General features: G+C 42.0%; 1 protein-coding gene across 1 annotated transcript in view; it reads right to left on the minus strand.

The window, feature by feature from the left end:
- Positions 1-18,971, minus strand: part of DNAH11 (dynein, axonemal, heavy chain 11) — a 217,490-nt gene extending 198,519 nt beyond the window's left edge. The window contains exons 1-9 of the mRNA XM_014544612.1: positions 18,810-18,971; positions 18,396-18,539; positions 16,970-17,166; positions 16,077-16,266; positions 14,869-14,968; positions 12,765-12,976; positions 8,518-8,751; positions 7,207-7,374; positions 4,174-4,290 (exon numbers count right to left, since the gene is read on the minus strand). Coding sequence (XP_014400098.1) covers positions 4,174-4,290; positions 7,207-7,374; positions 8,518-8,751; positions 12,765-12,976; positions 14,869-14,968; positions 16,077-16,266; positions 16,970-17,166; positions 18,396-18,539; positions 18,810-18,971 — 1,524 coding nt within the window. The remainder of the gene's footprint in view (positions 1-4,173; positions 4,291-7,206; positions 7,375-8,517; positions 8,752-12,764; positions 12,977-14,868; positions 14,969-16,076; positions 16,267-16,969; positions 17,167-18,395; positions 18,540-18,809) is intronic.
- Between the last annotated feature and the right edge of the window lie 576 nt (positions 18,972-19,547).

Here is a 19,547-nt window from a genome sequence, read left to right on the forward strand (position 1 = left end):
TGTGACACAGCACCAGAGTTAAGTTAGGGTTTTTCAAAATGCTGACATGCCGAGCTCAAAAGGTTCGCCATCACTGCCCTAGGCGGTTTTGCTAAGTGGTTAGAACGTCAGCCTGAGGACTGAGGGGTAGCGGGTCAATTCTGATCAAAGGTATGTACCTAGGATGCAGGCTTGATACCTGCCCCTGGTCGGGGCATGTGCAGGAGGCTACCAATCAATATTTCTCTTTCACATTGATGTTTCTCTCCTTCTGTCTCTCCCCCTTCCTTCCACTCTATAAAAATCAATGAAAAAAAAAAAATACCCTCAGATGAGAACAACAACAAAAAATGCTACTGTCACATGTTCCAGATCAAGAAACTAAGTTATAGGAGGGAGTGACCTGCCTGAATTCAGAAGCCACTGGCACTTGACCCTGGGAAGCCTGCAGCCCGGCCTGTGCTTCCCTGGGCCTCTCAGAGCCAAGGTGGCATTTAAAACCATTCTTTTATTACTTGCCTGCTCTGCGTAGGATTCATGAAATGTAAATTATTAGGCCTGTTATAGAGATGTTTTCTTTGAAATAAAAGAAGGGATCTTCTCAAAATAACTAAATATAATCAATGAGGCAGAACGCTGTATAAAACCAAGGTTTGTGCCTTGTTAGTAATGTGGCAAAAGAGCTATTTTTCCTCTTAGGGAAACAACAGGTGTTCCCCCAAATTTGTTTTCTTTAAAAAATACCTTCATTGTACGTATTTAACATTTTGTAAACATTTCAATAAACTACATTCACTGGGAAAAACTCAACACAGTGAAAATCTATACAAACTAAAATGCAAATCTAATTGTATCTTAGAAGCCAAACACATTCTGGCTTTTTTCCTGGTGATGCTAATTATAACTACTATAGAAACCGCTAAATATTTAAGAATCTGCTTCGTTAGCTGCTACCTAGCAAAATGTAAGTTATGAACTGTCTCTTCACAATCAGTTTTGTTGAGTTTGGACTTCGTGTTTAAATCCAAAAGTAAACGCTGTCTCATAGATTTAACCAAGAAATGCACTCCAACGGGAAGGAAACATTTGATGACAATCCCTTTCAAACACTCATCCCATCGACTGCAGCTGAAACAATACCAGAAGCTCGCCTGCTACGTCGCATCTTGCCTACCCGAGGTGCTAAGTGGGACTTCACTCCAAGTACACAAGTACCAAAGACAGAATATCCTTTAGGGCAGTGGTTCTCAACCTCCCTAATGGCCATGACCCTTTAATACAGTTCCTCATGTTGTGGTGACCCCCAACCACAAAATTATTTTCGTTGCTACTTCATAACTGTAATTTTGCTACTGTTATGAATCGTAATGTAAATATCTGATATGCAGGATGTATTTTCATTGTTACAAATTGAACATAATTAAAGCATAGTGATTAATCACAAAAACAATATGTAATTATATGTGTTTTCTGATGGTCTTAGGCGACCCCTGTGAAAGGGTCGTTCGACCCCCAAAGGGGTCGTGACCCACAGGTTTAGGGGAAGGTTTAAAGCCAGAGAGTAGTCGTAAAAAAAGAGTCAACCTTTTAGGCAGAAGACAGGATCCTATCTTTTCAGTATCATAGATATATAATAACTACCCTCCAGGATGAGCATGAAGGTCATGTGAGCCTCCTTGTCAGGGGAACTAAGTTATTTCATGAAGAGTGCAGATGCTTGCCTTCCTGTCACCATCAGGGGCTAAAGATGGGCCTCAACTCCATGCTTCTTCCCCCTAAATACCCCGCTTGAGTTCTGTAGTTTCCTTCTACTTCTTAGCTTCACTGTGTAATGTGGCTTTCCCAATGCTGCTGCCACTGGTCAAGTGGTACATACTCATATTTTCCTATGTTTGCCCCTCAAAAATTGATTTCAGAGAGGAAGGGAGGGAAAGAAACATCAATGATGAGAGAGAATCATTGATTGGCTGCCTCCTGCACACACCGGTACTGGGAATCAAGCCCACAACCCAGGCATGTGCCCTTGACCAGAATCAAACCTGGGACCCTTCAGTCCGCAGGCCGATGCGCTATCCACTGAGCCAAACCAGCTAGGGCCCTCAAAGATTTTTTTAATCTGCTGCTACCTGAACTATTTTTTTAAAACCATCGCAATTTTATAGTTTTCAATTACATTGTCTGACACCTTTTTCTAGACACCTTCATTTTCTTACATACTTCAGTCTACCTTCATGTACACACACTGTGAATTTTAGAGAAACATCCATTAGTATTTTGTTTTGCTTTGTTTTGTGGTGAGCACCAACACTGTCGGCTTTGTACTAGAGGAGACCAGTGTTTGGCTCCAGGGCCCTCCTGGCCACGTCTCTGCCAAGAGCAGGCACTGAATCATGGCCTTCAGAGACCAGTCTGCAAGTATCTTCTCCCTGGGACGCAACAGCAAAGGGTCAGAGTTCATCATATCACACCAATGGTAGAAATCTTCCATTTAATGCACAGCCCTATCATCTTGTTCTTCTCCCCCTGCAGTTCCCCAGCAGTGTGTCATTTCAACACTCTGATTCTGTCAGCCCACCTCACTTCAAGCAGTTGTTCAGTGTTTGCTTCACACAGGGCATCGCAGGTGATCTAAAATGCAGCCCAAACTGTAAGACCATGTCCCCCCCTGCACAGCGTGGAGGCGGGGGCTCATCGTATATGTTTCAGTAGACAGGGCACAAATAGGTGGAAAGTTAAATAAAGATACATGGCAATCAGATAAAACTATTTAGAAAAAACAGCTGGCACACACTAGAATGGAATCCATATTAATGGTTGTGAGAAGGGAAAAGAAAGACCCGAATTAGAAAAGGTAGGAGCCTTTGTAATTAAGACTTCCCTCTGCATCTTTCTCCCAGTTATACAAACACACCAGCAAGGAGCTCCAGGAGCAGAAAATGTAATCAACTACTATGTAGCCATTAATAAAAAATATTGCTGAATTTGGTTATAAAAGCAAGAAAACATTTATGATTCACTGCTAAGTGGAAAAGGTTACCAAAGGGGATCAGAAAATGCCATTTTTGTCAAAGGGAAATATGTATGCATATCTAGTCCAAGAAAGAGTGTGACTGTATTAAATCTATCAGTCTTTCTGAGAGATGGGATTATAGGGGGTTTTATTTTATAACAACAGGCTATATATTTTGGCCAGTGGCATCTCTGTTTCATCCCAGAGCTCTGAAAACAACAACAACAAAACAACAAAGAAGTATTTGATCCCCGTGAATTTGTGTTAAAACGCTTTTCGGGGCCAGAAGACACTATTTCACCACCATTTGACCAATTCACCTGAATCTGAGGGTCAAAATCAAACAAATTTCGTATTACGTCTGTGTCTGTTACACTGCACTGCACTGCCATTGTCAGCGAACTGTCCCCATGATTCTCCAGCTATGCTTCTCCTGGTGTTGAAGCCTCTTTTGCAATATCATCTGAGTTTGTACTTGGCTTGCAATTCTCTTCTTTGACAAGCACATTTCCACAGGACGTCCCTAGTTCCTACAGTAAACCTTCCCTTTGGGAGGACTATCAAAGTGCCTTTCTTTCATGCAACTCTGAATACGTACATACCGTGTTTCATCAGTTCTATCACTAACGCTCTCTCATGTTTTAACATCTCTGAAATTGGACCATGTTAATAATCAATGGCATAATTTTTTGACATTTTTCTTTATTGATACACAAAATAATCGTGTACCTGATAATCGTGTCTTAAACCTGATGAAAGACAGTATATAAGCTGCTATTTGTTTTAGTCTGAGCAATGAAGTAGGCAGGTGTACCCAACATATGTAAAAATGGGGGGGGGGAAGAACTCTTGATTTAACAGAATTAACAGATAGTTTTCACTTTTCACTGTGGCTTAATTTTGAATCGCTATTTCATAGGCTATGCTAAACTTGCTCTCAAGGCGTTAAGACCCAAAACACTGAATGCAAAAAAAGATCAATAGTTAAACGTCCTGACCTTGTCCAAAATAAACTTCATTATTCCGTAGTGCATAAATCAAAGCTCATAATTCAGTGAGCTGAATATGAAGACTGTGACTAGTTAACAGTTTACCTGGATCAGAAAGGAATGCACTCAATCCTTTCATCTAGCAGTCTAAATTATTCATTAGTAAATTGTTATGATAGCTTCTTCAGAACCAACCTTAAATGCGGCCTCCAAACCATTGCAGTTAAAGAAACCTTCACAAAGAATTGTCCCAAGCCTTCTGTCAAAATCCAAAGTTTTGGATTTAAACACAACATAATCACTTTCAAATTCCTGTAAATATCAAAGTAAAATATCAGTTTATAGGAAAGAGTCCAGGAGTGAAAACAGCAATCTTCCAAGCATAATCCACCTCCCTCCTGTCTGCCCGCTCTTTCTGGGTGAATTTATTTTCATAGCAGGATCCCAGGGCAGACCAAGAAAGACCAAGAAAGACCTATATCGGACCAACTGCTCTGTGGCCGCCTTCCAGGAACACTGAACACTCAGCACTGTCAGCCCATCTTTCCACAATGCAGACCCCACATCAGTGCTCGGGCCCACCAGCCTGTCCGCCTCTCAATCGACTTGGAATATCAATGAAAAAGCAAAGCCTTCCAGAAGAGAAAACAGAACCCATGTTCACTGTAACCTCAGTAAATCTATGCATTTCAATACAAAGCTTTTTCGTTTTGTTTTTCATGGAGCGGAAACCCTCCCGGGAGACACTGCGTCTTCAGGTGAGACCTGAAATCACAGTTCTGGAAAGAAACATCATTCGTGAGAAAGATGAAACACAAAACACCCTTGCATTTCTCCGCACCTTATCACTATGCAGTTAGCACCCCCCAGCTTCCTCCCAATACAGAACCACCCACTCTCACAGTGAGAGCATGAGAGGATGACCATCCTCGGCACAGCACTGCAACGCCCAGTCTCCGTGGAGCGGCCCCAGAAAGCCAGACACCTTGGCTCCCCGGCCTCGCTGCCCCCGAGTGCACACCCCACATTTACCATGATGAAGTCTTTGCTGCCTCCGGAAACTGACCCTCCATCTATTCACAGTAACAGAAATAATGATGATGAGGCTAACAAGTACTCGGTTTTCTGTTCTAAATGCTTTACACTATTAACTCAAGTCTCACAACATATGATGTGGGCAATATTTTTTCCCCATTTTATAGGCAACAAAACAAACTCAGAGGAGTTACATAATTCACCCATAGTCACACCACTGGTAGATGGCGGGACTGGAATTTAAAGCCTGGCAACCTTGTTCCGGAGCCCACGCTCCAACCACGATGTTTCCAGGAAGGAAAGCACCTTCTGGGAATGGAACACACGCTGAACACGGGTGTAATGGCAGCGTCCAGGGCACTGTCACAGACCGCACTGTTGTATGTAGCACCGAGAGCCTCCAGCTCTCCTCAGTTACAGCCCAACAGTCTCTGCATTCAAGGGTCACTGACCTCTACAGGTAAACACAACTTCCCAGCAAGTTGTGACAAGCCTAGCGAATCCCTCTTCTCGGTATGGCAACGAGGAACATGCAGCTTAAGATCCTCAAACATGGTTTGAACACTTTGTAAGTAATATCTCAGGAAGGGAAAAAGGCTAATCTCCACCCTGGATCTCTCTCTCTCTCTCCCAGGCTCCTTTCTCCCCCTCACTCTCTCAGCCCAAAGTCAGATGGCTCATCGCACCCCTCCCCTGGGGAGTCCTCCAGATCATTCAGACTTCCGTTGCATGCATCTAAACTCACGCATTTGGCATCCGCCTAACAGGAGTGTGAGCAATCTCTCTGACTCCTTTCTCTCTTGGTCAAGTGCTACGAGGCTTTTCTCTGAGCCACCTCTTGAATATGCCCACTCTTCTCCCTGTCTGCGGGCATCACCCTGGCCCGGATCACAATGACCGCTCATCCGGTTTCTGTTAACCACTTTCTAACCACATTCTTTGCCTCTGGTCTTGTCTCACCAAATCGCTCTCCAAACTGCAGTCTACACAAGCTTTCTAAAATGGAAGCCTGATCATGTCACTCTTCCCGTCATAATCCTCCAATTCATCATCATAATTCGGGACCCTGGATTTCTTCAGATAACGTCCCCAAGTCTTGTCATCCACAAGGCCCTTCCCTTGTCATTTATACCCTGTTCTCCCAGCGCCTCTCACCTTTCGCACTCCAGGATCTAGCCACGCTCCCACTCTGAGTAACACGATGTTCTGCTAACCCCTTTCTTCTCGCCCACTCTTCGCCCCTTTCATTTCTATTTACTTTTCAGTTCTATTTACCATTGTGTACTTTCTGCTTCCTTTCACCTGCTCTGGGAAGAGGCTCTCTCGCAGCACTCCGCGTAATTGCCTGTGTCCTCCTCCCTGCATTCTAAACTCTCTGAGTACAATGGCCAGGTTTGTTTGTTTTCTCAATTATAGTACCAATATTTAAAGAGGCTCCCAGCACATAGCTGTTTTGCAATAAATATTTATTAAAGAATTATTTATTAAAGAATAAGTGATATGCTGGTATTACTCAAGAATCATTATGAAGTTTTTCTATATTCTGAACTGCAAAACTGCCTCTTATTAGTGACATAGGAAATTAATAGTTTTAGAGAAATGCTATGGTTGGACTTAGCTCCTAAAAGGCACTCACTCAAGCTGCTGAGTGAAAACCAACCCTAATGATGCCAAGACAGGGGCTGAGAGAGCAGTTCAGGGGCGAGTGTCATCATCCAGGTCAGAGATGAGATCTGGGGATATGTCCAGCTACTGTCTGACCGAGCCTGATGCGTGGCACGAGAGAAAGAGCAGGATCGTGGATGACCCCAAGGCTGCGCACTAAGTAGCCCGTTATATGTGCCACTTCATGAGTGGGAGAAGACGGGAAAGAGTAGGTTTGGGGAGCAGTAAAGCAGGGGCTTGGTTTCACGAGTTTCTTTACTTTGAGATGTCATTAAATATGTAAGTAGAGATGCACCACCAAGAAACAAGCCCAGGCTGAGGTCTCCTGCTATGTTTGAAACAGTTCTAAACGGAAACACACAGGGCTACGTCCTGGTCCCTGTTCGAGACTGCGAGCTCTTTCATCCCAGACAGGCCGGACCGGATGGTACCTATTATTACTGTGACCTATAGTCATTTCAGCCAAATCATTTCCAACTTCAACATGATAGGATTCTAAAAAATAAAAATGCAAAGGTGCAATATTACCGTGTTATTGAAATCGGATGGGTCATAAGTGCTCTGTTTAAAAATTTTACAGAGTTCCATAAATTCTTCACTCATCTCATGGATTTGTCCATTCAGAATGGCTCCCTTGGTACCACCAAATTCAAGTCTCTCCAGCTTTTCAAATTCCAATACGGTGACAAATATATCCTTTGCGGGAAAAACAAACAAACACAGAACAGTAAAGATCTTTCCACCACCCTGAGCAGGAAAAAAGAACATCTTAAAGGTTCAAATAATATTTTCAAGCATTCGAAATCTGCGACTTAATGGACACTTGACATGACAGAAGATAAATAGGAATGATTTAGGTGAACAAAGTCACTGCTCATTTTTTAAATCATACTCCCGTTTTCCTACTTACTGTATAGGCAAACCTAGCGTACCATGGCTAAACATATGACTCTCCAACTTTATAGCCTTTTAATAATGAATCTGACCCCCAGGTAATACCCAAAACTCGTACTTGCAGCCACCTACCCTTTGCAATGAATGAGCTGTCTCTTAGTCAGCTTCAGGGAACATTATGAAAGGGAGACTCACGCTGCCCGGAGTTAGGCCTTTAGCCTTCTCACTTTAAGAGGCATTCAGGCTGATTATGTGATAATGAGTTTTCTCAAAACATGAAGCTTTAATTTTCAATGAAATTCAACAAATCTTACATCAACAAAAAAGCCCAAACTTGCTAGGAAGAGCTTTACAAAGAAAGTAAGGTAGTGCCACTAGTTCCAACTTTAAAATGAAACCTTAGCCAGTTGGCTCCATACTACACGTGTGTGAATGTGTATACAAGTGTGTGTATTCATTTCATTTGGCTTTTAGTTATTTTCATGGTTTTTTGTTTAGTTTTATGAACGGTTATTCATGTTTTAATAGCATAGTATACATACAGTCATACTAATAGTGCGATTATTTTAGATTATCAAATGGTTTTCAAGTATGGAATCCCTATATCAAACATTAAACGTATTTTTAAAAGGGGGGATTAGTTTACAGCTTCCTGATTTACAACTGTCTTCCAGGAGCTTAGTAAGTAAAGGGGCACTGGTACAGAAAAAGATTCACTTACTCCCAGTGTAATAAAAGAATCAAAAACGATTTTTTTTAAAGAAGTCAAAGTAAAGCTTTTAAATCTATCTTTATAGCTCTGGTCTTGTGAGCTCCTCATGAGAACATTAAGAAAGGAAACCTCCTACCTCCCACCAAATAAACTGCTCCCAAATCATATAAAAAGCTACAGGATTTTTGAAGCCATCTACAACATGAATACATAACAAGTCACGAAATGAATACCTCTATTTTCATGCAACGGTCCAGAAATTTGTCAAATCTACAAAACACCAGCTGAGACTGGAAATCCCATGGCTTCACCTCCTTGTTTCCCATGAAATAGTTTCCCAGTCCTTCTCTGTAGTTGTAAAAAGAACTTTTGAAAGTCTTTAAGATGTTAATGGCCACCTGCACCTTTTCCAGGGAGTCTTCAACTTCTCCTTTCAAAAGGTCTTCAGGTGAAAGGTAGGCTGTCGCCTAGGATTTCATGAAAGGAAACAATGATCAAAAATATGTTCAACAGTTTTTTACTGAAAACATCTGTTTCAATAAATCATTTTATTTTATTTTGTATTTAAAATCTTTTTCAATGAGTTAGTTTTCAATGACAATGAATTGGACCAGCAATGCTGTGAAACAGAAAGCATAAATTCTAGAAATTCAGGCATTTGGGTTGCAATAACATACATTAGAATAATCTACAGATGATTAACATTTCTTGATTTATACATTCTAGCAATAACTGCTAAGCTTCATGGATATGACAACTGTGTAATCAGAATTTGCATAGGTATTCCTGCCAGCAAATACTCTACACGACTGTTTTTTTTTTTTCATATAAACAAATACACAAGCCAGCCAGGCCAGTGTGACTCAATGGTTGAGCATCAACCTCTGAACCAGGAGGTCATGGTTCAATTTCCAAGTCAGGGTACATGCCCGGGTTGTGGGCTCGATCCGTGGTTGGGGGCATGCAGGAGGCAGCGATCAATGATTCTCTTTCATCATTGATGTTTCTATCTTTCTTTTCCTCTCCCTTCCTCTCTGAAATCAATAAAAATATTTTTAAATCATTTTTGAAGAAGCTAGTAAAAGTAAAATTATATGTATGATAAAATACTTAAATATATATATATATATAAAGTTTGGGGGAAAAGAAAAATCAAAAATGCTAAGTTTTAGGCTGATAGAACAGTACTATGTCTATTGTTACACATTTTATGAAATGAGAATTTCACTATTATTAGTACACCACATATTATGTTGTAATTAAAAATCAAAATTTATTTTAAAATATGGAGCAAAGCATAATGAATTAAGAACTCCATCACTTACAGTTGGGTGATCTTGAGAAAGTTATTTATCTTCTCTGGACAGCAGGGGTTTTTAGGGGTTGCTGTTGTTACTGTTTAAATGTAAAATGGATCTACTAGCACCTTTGACAGTGAATTTCTGTAAAGGTTTTAAAAGAGTTCCTGGCAAATAACAGGTGTTATACAATATTTGTTAAATATTTTAAAAATAAAAAATCGGAGGACAGCAAACAACTTGTGAGCAGGCAGGAGAGTTTAGCTCTTCAGGGAACCTAGGTATGAAAGTTGGCTCATTGCTGATTTTTGATTCCTAACATGTTGGGGCAGATTTACTACAAAGTCCACTTGAAGAATCAAGAATCAGGCCAACAGAACCTTTGGACAGAAGTCAGGAACAGTAACTAAGGAACTAGAGAAGCTACATTATTTCTCTGGGAGTCTGGCAAACTCTGGCCATCGACACAGACTAGGGACCAGGGATAACAGGTTTACAGATCTATAGGTAACTGGGATTTCTTACAAGCCACAGACAACAATGAATGACCACCTTTGGGATTTATACACAAACAGGACATAGTCTCAAAATGAGGTGAGGATTCAGGGTTTCAGAGAAGTGGTGGTTATGGTCACTGACCCTGCAATAGAGATCTTACTTAACAACAGAGCAAAAACTGAGCTCGCATAACAGAGAAAGAGAAATAGAATACAGCCAGAGATAAAATATACGAGGAGCTGACCTGCTATCTCCTATCAATAGCTTCAATTATCTGTGAGTCAAAGGTTTGGAGCCAACTTCTATGAGCTTCTATTAAATGCCACACTGGACATTTCACTTAGGTTATCCCATTTGATCCTCACAATAGCCATGGGCTAGGCATTATCTGCAGTTATTGATGTGGAAACCGAGGTTCAGGGAAGTAATTTAACTTCCCTTCAGTGGTTCAATTAGATTTGAATCTACCTTGGTCTGCGTCCAACATACTTTCCATATATCACTCCACCTCTGAAGAAGCGGAGAGAAAATAATAAGCCTATTAATAACTCAGTGTCATAGACCAGAAACTCTTAACTGCATGTCAGGACACCTGTCCTCTACTCTGGATTTCCCCCTACATTCTGGGAGAGATTAAGCAAATGATGTTATCTTTCAGGTCTAAGTTAATTCATCTGAAAATACACACACACACACAGCCAAGGGCTGGATGGGAACACAGTTCCCCAACCAGTTTATCCTACAACATTGTTCTCTTTATTACTTAGGAAGGCAAACTTCCGGTGCCTGGGGTAGCAGAAGCTCCAAGCTGTTTGTCTTGACTACGAGCAGACTTTCCAGGCTCTAAATACCTTCCAATTTATCCCCCTCCACAAAGAAAACATTTTAATTTTCTATATGAGCTAGAAGTGAAAACCACCGGGAAGCGTGAGCCTAGAGCAGTGACTTAGAGTCAATCACAGGTACCCACGCTCCTCTGGCAAATAATCCAGGCCTTTCCAAAAGAGCCTACCTCCTTGGCCACAAAGATTGTTCCGGGAACAGAAATAAAACACACGAACCAGAACTAAAAAGGAAGACAGCCTCTTTCCCATGAAGTTCCTCTACTGCCAGGACACACATCTGGGGCGACCACAAACCACCTCACTTAACCTGTGGTGAGAGTCTGCGAATAAAGTCAAACACAAGCCAGCAAACTGGAGCCTGGCAGGAAGCTCTGAAATGATCAGGTGGCCTCTTGGGACAGGCTATTTCTGAAGTCACTGCACTCTTAGACGTTTCAGGGTCACATAAACTTCTACACTTTTCGTTGTTTTTTACTCTAGTTTGTCCGTTGCAGCTGAAGGAGATCCAATTTTGGTGGGAATACTTCTTAACAACTCAAAGGCTAAGCCATATACACAGATCCTGATTCTTTGGCATTTGGTTCAGACACATGCCCTGCTGTGGACTAAATTGTGTCCCCCAAAATTCACATGTTGAAGCCCTCCCTAACCACCAATATGACTGTACCTGGAGACAAGGTCTTTAAGAAGTAATTAAGGTAATTAAATGAGGTCAGATGGGTGGGACCCGAATCTGATAGGACAGTAGCTGTATAAGAAGAAGAGAGGGAACGGTCTCTTTCCACCATGTGAGGACACGGAGAGAAGGCAGCCATCTGCAAGCCAGGAAGAGAGCTCTCACCGGAACATGCCCATGCAGGCACCTTCATCTGGCTCCCGGCCTCCAGAATTGTGAGTAAACAATTTCTGAAAATAAAGCCATCTGGTCTATGCCATTTTTTTCTGGTAGCTCAAGCAGACTAAGACACACACTCCCACTAAGAACCACCACGTTCTAGGCCCTCCATGTATCTTGCAGCTCTCAAATTACATAACATCCTCTGATACCAGGGACACAAGAAGAATCAATGTTTACACAGAAAGGATGCAGAAGCAGTCCATTTTTTCTAACATTTTTCAAGTTGACTTAAGAGTAGAGAAGCAATTGTAAACAAGAGATTTTTAAAGCTCCACAATTAATCAGAATTCCATTAATACAATTCCACTACTATTTTTTGAGGGTAATTTTTTTAATGTATTTTATTTACTTTTTACAAAGAGGAAGGGAGAGGGATAGTTAGAAACATCGATGAGAGAGAAACATCGATCAGCTGCCTCCTGCACACCTCCTACTGGGGATGTGCCCACAACCAAGGTACATGCCCTTGACTGGAATCGAACGTGGGACCTTTCAGTCCGCAGGCCGACACTCTATCCACTGAGCCAAACCGGTGAGGGCGAGGGTAATTTTTTTCCAGCCAGATTCTCTTCACTTACTTTACTTTCTAAAAGTCCTCCGCCAGCCAGTGTTCCTGAGGAAACCCAAGAAAAAGCTACACAGCACTATGTATAGCTGCCTTTTATTAGAAGTAGCCTTTAATCTCTTTGAAGAAACGGTGATATTAAACAAACAAAATTCATTAACAACCTGGCCTTTGAAAGTATTTGAGTTATGTCCAGAGCTCCTTTGCTGCTTAGGATGAAAAGTCACCTGGCCCTTAACCATAAAAGTCCTTTCTATAGAAAGAAAGAGAAAAACAGTATTCTGACTGTAGACTGGGTTAATTCATTTTTCACTGGCCTAATAAAACCTACCACATGGCAATCATTCCTCTCTCTCCTATTTTCAATGCTACATACCTGATCGATGAAGAGATTACAAAACTCTTGCAACAAAACTATGACCCGAGCAGGGGTGTTGTAAAACGCGGAATGACTCCAGATCAGGCAGATGGTATGAAATAACGGGGCGATCAGACCACGGGTCTGTGGGAACTCCGTCTCCTGGAGACACTGAATGTGCCTCCGCAGCGGTCTCAGGTAGAGCGCCACGTCCTGGGCTTCGAGGAGAGCTGGAGGAAGAAAGCCGCTGTCACTTCTAACCTCACAAGTTCAAGAGGACGACGCAGAACAACATGGCTGGACTTGAATGGGGTCCTAGTTCCTTCCACATCACTGATCCCACAATTGACACAGGGCAGGTGTGGAAGCCTGTCTACCCCGTCCATCTGGGACCACCATTCAGGAGAGCCCTGGGGTAGCTACTCACACAGCACAAGTAAATTGTGTCGGCAGATTCAGTGGGCAAGAACCCTGAGAGTCTACAGAAATGGACTTAACTTCATGGAAACTGTGGGCATAAAACATCTCTGTGAAGTTGTCACTTTATGATTTGGATTACTAGCTTCATCACTAGAATGCTAATTCCTCCTAGGTACTTGGACTAACAATTTAATCATCTATGGCCTCATCCCAGCGTCCTATGAGCCTAACTCAGGCAATGACTGGGAAATTTCCTACTATATTGTTAATTATAATGTAATATAACTTGCTCTGATTCTCCCAATAATTCTGCAAGGAAAGTGTCAATATGCCAGTTTGTCCAATGAAAGCCAGAAGCTCAGCAAACTTAATATTGGACGGGAATCCAGATCTGACAGACCCCGCCCTCCCCCCAAGCCCAAATATCCCCATCATCTATTGCCTCTTTTCAAATAGAATTCATGGAGAAAGCCCTAAAAATTTATCAAAACATTTCCAAAGTAGATTTCAAGTATTCCTAACCTTCCACATGTTACTTAAGAAAAAATAAAATTTTCTAATGTTAAAAACAAATAGTATTTGTCCGTATTATCTTATACTTTTATCACTTAAAACTTCAGTATTATGTCTATTTACATTTGCTTAAACATGCCTAAGAAAACATAAACAGAAATCCAGAAACTGGGGAGGGCGCTAGCCCTGGCTGGTGTGGCTCCTATACACCAAAAGGTTGCAGGTTTGATTCCCGGTCAGAGCACATACCTAGGTTGAAGGTTTGATCTCTGGCTGGGCACATACAGAAGGCAACCAATTGATGTTCTCTCTCACATCGGTGTTTCTCTCTTTCTCTTGCTCTCTCTCACTCCCTTCCCTCTCTCTATAATCAATAAGCATATCCTTGGTGAGGATAAAAATAACAACTGGATAGTGAGAGGACAAGGAGACTTTTCAGTGGATCCCTTCTTATAATTACTGGGTTTTAACAATGTGCATGCATTACCTGTTCAAAATTCACCAACCAACCAAACCCTCCTCTCTGTATGTTTAATCTTCACTAAAACTTTGATGACGACTTTGAGTTCTTACAAGCTCAGTAGGTGGTACATGTGAAACACACTCAGAGAGTCTACTAGCGAATAACTGGAGTAATTGTAACCCAACTGTTGATTAGAAAATCCCTATGCTGGGCTTTGATTTATTCCCTGCTGACTACCAAAGGCCTTTCCCCTTCACATACGTATACACATTCTCATTACAACTTCCACCTCGAGCCACTCTGGTAGGTACCTACTATAGACCCTAAAAATTTAGTATCAATAGAAGAGGAAATACAGAAGATTCAGATGAATTTATCGTCCAGCCGGTGTTGCTCAGTGGTTGAGCATTGTCCCATCCAACAAGAGGTCACTGGTTCAGTTCCCAGTCAGGGCACATGCCCAGGCTGTAGGCTCGATCCTGGTGGGGGGTGTTCAGGAGGCAGTCAATCAATGTTGATATTTCTCTTATTGATGTTTCTATCTCTCTCTCCCTCCCTTCGCCTCTCCCTAAGATCAATAAAACATTTTTTTCTTTTTAAAGATGAATTATCATTAGAAGAGCCAAGTACCATCATTTCATGAGCAGGCTACTGGTCCAAGGCTGGCGAGCCGGCAGGCAGCGCCAGGTCATGAGGGGCTCGCGAGGCCAAGGAACAAGGTCTTACCATTTTTCACAGCCGTGAAAATGTCCTTCAGAGCTGGGAAATAGCTGCTTCGTTTCGTTTTCAGGATCTTCACCATTTTGAGGACAGTAGGAGCCTGAAGCTAAATTGGAAAAAAAAATTAATATAAGCTAGATTAATGACTAAATAAATGCATTCCATAATAAAATATTTAAATTATATTCCACTCATAAACAATACACACAGCATTTAACCCTCAAAGACATATCTGGTTTCAAGTCAAAAGTAATTTTTAAAATAACATTTTTGTCTTGGCTTTCTTAATTTGAATTTTAAAAAATAATTTACATGTTAGTACACAGGTAAAATATTAAAATCTGTATATATACTAGCAAAAGCCTAAGCGACTGGCTGACCAGCCAACAGCTATGACACGCACTGACCACCAGGAGACAGACGCTCAACACATGAGCAGAAACCACAGGCATGGAAACATGGAATAGACTGATGAATCTCAGAGGGAGGGGGAAAGCGGGCAGGGCGGGAAGAGATTAACCAAAGATCTTATATGTATACTTGAGGCCCAGTGCACGGATTTGTGCACCGGTGGGGTCCCTCAGCCTGGCCTGTGGGGATCGAGCCAAAACCAGCTCTCCGACATCCCCCAAGGGGTCCCGGATTGTGAGAGGGCATAGGCCAGGCTGAGGGACCCCACCGGTGCACGAATCCGTGCACCAGGCCTCTAGTTTCCACAAAAATTTCTTGCTCTGTTTCAGAAAGTCTCTAAGAGACCTGTGAACATAAAAATAAATGCCTTAGTTTTAGAGCATTAAATGGAGTAACTTGTCAGGAAAGCACCCAGCAGAGGACCCAAAGTTAGCTCTCCCAAAGCAACGTCTCTCCACTAAGACCACATTCCTTCCCAAATCAATTAAATTGACTAGATTAATTAAAAGTCATCATCTTCAAAGTTTCCCTGGGAAATCTCTCCTTTTCTATGCCACCAAATGCTTCCAGTTATCTCCAATGCTGTCCAAATATTCTCAAAAAGGGCAAAACTCACGCTAACCCCCATTTGTTTTTATAGTGCACACCAAAAAGCACTTCGGAAAAAGAGACCAAATTATTCAGTCATTCAAAGACAGTAGGTTAAATTTTTAGAATTATTGGAAATCACTGCTCCAAAGACCAAATGCTACAAATATTCTTCGAATTCAAATCAGAAGCACTTTCTAGAGATCTCTACTTACTTGATCATAAATGCATGATAGATTCTCTTTCCTCATCGTCCAGAAATCCAGTTCTGTTTGAGGATTCGAGTGAAGACCATTCAGCAGGGGCTGCCCTGAATCTTTCTCTATAATTTCTTGGATTTGATGTGACCATTTAATGACCACTGATTCAATGGCATGGAGCACTGTCCTTTCATTTGGCTCCAAACTACAAACATTGATAGGATTGATAAAACAAGTCAAATCATGTCATCCAAATAAAGATAGGGCTTGGGTTGTAACAGGTAGTTTATGTGCCCATAAACTGGTTTCTAAATAGAAATACTTCAAAATCAGATCCATTATTTTTCTGACCTCAGTGTGAGTTGTGACATTGTTGTCATTCGTATCGCTCTAACATTAAAAAACATTGTTGCCCGGCCGGAGTGGCTCAGTGGTTGAGCATCGAACCATGAACCAAGAGGTCACTGGTTCAATTCCCAGTCAGGGCACATGCCCGGGTTGCAGGCTCCATCCCCAGTAAAGGGTGTGCAGGAAGCAACCAATTGATGATGTTTCTCTCTCATCAACGTTTCTATCTCTCTATCACTCTCCCTCCCTCTCTAAAAATCAATGAAAACATATTTTTAAAAAAACACACTGTTAAGCAAAAAAAGTTATAGCCTCTAAACCATTTTACTGAAAGAATATTCTTGACATCATGGCAACTGTTACAGCTTGCTTTTTGTAGCTTGCTTTTTAAACTATACTTTAAAAGGAAATAATTCATACAGTGCTTCGGCATAACATTATTTTTAAAACATGATGTAGTTATAATTGTCAATTTTGCTAACAATTTGCCGGAGGTCTGATATCAAATGGGTATGTTGGCTCTCATTTTAATACCCTGAATATACCATGTCATTACGTACTGGGTCCCTGGAGGTTTCGAATCCAAGTCAAATTTCCCTGCGATAGTCGGAATTGGTAGAAAAGTTCTTCTCAACATTTTACCCCTTAAAATATGCATTTTATGTTTCATGACTTCTACGTGATGTTCCATGTCTTGTGAAATAAAACAGGACCAGGATTTATGGTTGTTCCTATTTGAAAGAATGGGCACTAAAATCTAGAAAGAAAAACACGTTTAAAAGCAGTTAAATTAATTTACATACAAGGTGCTCCTTTAAAGATTTTCTTGTCATACAAAATCGGCAACAAAACCACTTCATTTCATAAATATGCTTCTATGATATCAAATCTACAAAAAAAAGACAAAATCAGACCTATTTAGAATTCATCGATGAGATAAATTATTTCAGAGGCAGTAACTGACTGCTTGTTCATTCATTTGCCCATTTATCAAACATCGGTGGAAGCTCTCAATAACTCAAACGCTGCATGAAATAAGCGAAGTCACGTCAAGTAAGGAAACTGCTTTCTTAATGCAAACTGAGCATATTGGCAGATAGATTAATGAAAAAAATCTTCTTGAATCGCATGGAGGGAGAGTAAATTAACCTTCTCAAGCCCCGATGGCAGGGCTGCGCTGAGATCTGATTTACTAACACCTAACCCAGCAGTTCCCAATGTCTGGGGCACAAGAGCATCACCTGGGGATTCTGGTGGGGGCCTGGCGCTGATTGTAATTTGTTTGAGGTGTGCCCCGGGTGGGGGATGGTGTTGAGTTCCCCAGGTGATTCTAATGTTCGGCAAAGCTTGAAAACCCCTGCTCTGATTCCACGACCAGTCACTGAATACAAATACGTTGTTCCTCAAAGCAGGTGCATCAGGTTAGAAATGCAGAATCCCAGCCCACATGGCCTGCCTCTCCCGGAATCCCCAGGTGGTTCTGATACACATTAAAATGCCAGTAACATTGGTTTAGGGGGCATTTCTCTGATGTTAAGGGGAGAAGAAGAGGACTTTGAAGGCAACCATTTCTAACACTTCGTTTCCATTACTCTTAACCACTTAGAAACTGACAAGAATCAAAAACTGATTTCCAAAATGCTTTCCAAAGTGTCAGTTTGTCTCCACTCTGAAGGTAAAGTTTAAAACCTCTAGCTAAGTACAAGAGCCTATTCAATGCAAGCTGCTTTTTATTTACTTCCAATATTTAGAAAGAGGGAAAATACGGTCCTACAAAAATCACCTGTGGAACATGAGCATCAGTAAGTCTCCGTTCCTTGCAGGAACAGTCTAAAAGCTATTACACTCCATTCATCTGGTTAAAGAGATCACTGGCTTCTACATTCTCTCTCTTAAAAAAAAAAAAAAGTAGCCAGAGCGGACCTGAATAATTCTAAATGTCACTCAGGTCATCGAACGATTCAAATATTAAAGATAGACAAGTACCTCGTCTAGGAAAGCAGTTACATGTCCCAGAGATGAGGCCGGTATCTCTCCAAATAAAACCATTTGAAAGAAATCATTTACTCCAGTGCTTTCCGTAATCTTCTTGGCAACATAAATGAGTTTATGTTTTGTATCTTTTGGAATCTGAAACAGGAACAAGATCATTAGTGTAAGTCCAGGAGTAGTGTCCATGTTAACAAGCAGAATCTAACTTGTAGCTGGACCGCTGGCAAAACAAACAAAACCGGATACCTACCAGAGTTAAGTGTTCTATCTCCTTGTCTACTGACCATTTTTTAAATTAGCTACGATTATAAAAGTAGCAAAGCAAAAAATTTCAAAATTCACAAAACCCGAAGGCAAGTTCCTATAATTCTCTCTCTTCTCTGGGATCCTATTCCCAAGTATTATTACGACCACATCCAGCGAAGATAGTAACACTTTGCATTCCACTGAGGCACCGTCAAACCTAACGATTGTAAATCTTGCTGCAAACTTGTCACACTTGAAAAATGCTAAAGCCAATGCTGTACTTGTAGGTGACACGTTAGCTTCAAGGGGATGAGCGGTCGACATTAAGAAGGGGCGGGAGAGGGCGGAGGGAAGAGAAAGGAAGAGGAGAGGAGGAAGCCCGCCCCCCCCATGCCCCCCATGGTTGGTAAACACCACGTTTGCGCAGACGACCCGCACTCCTTTTTAAGGGCCACGTATTCTTCCCCGGGATGAAGTGGGGTGACGGCAGTGAAGTTACTGGGGTTCTGCCAGACACATTTTTAAGGAAGGGGCTCCAGAGTGACCCAGGAGCGATGACACGGAAGTTACCTGGCACCGAAGCCACCCTGCGCCCACGCCCAGGCAGCGGGGAGAAGCCCCGCTGGTCCCGCTTCATCGGGTGGAGCAGGCTCCGGGGCTGACCTCCTGAAACCACCTACAGCCGCTAATGGCAGCGTGGGCGCATCTGGGGGTTCTGCCGACTCCAGGGCGGACGTAGAAAACGCTTTTTAAAGGGCCTGAGAGTTTGCCCCCCGCCCCCACCTCCAGAAACCCAAGCAGGGACTACGGGCCTGTCCCCACCCGAGTCCCCGTTACGCTGGGCGGACGGCGTGACCGGGTCCCCTCCGCTCGCTCCTCACCTCCCGGGAGGCCCAGAGC

This window comes from Myotis brandtii, unplaced genomic scaffold, assembly GCF_000412655.1.
Source record: "Myotis brandtii unplaced genomic scaffold, ASM41265v1 scaffold374, whole genome shotgun sequence".
Lineage (NCBI taxonomy): Eukaryota > Metazoa > Chordata > Mammalia > Chiroptera > Vespertilionidae > Myotis > Myotis brandtii.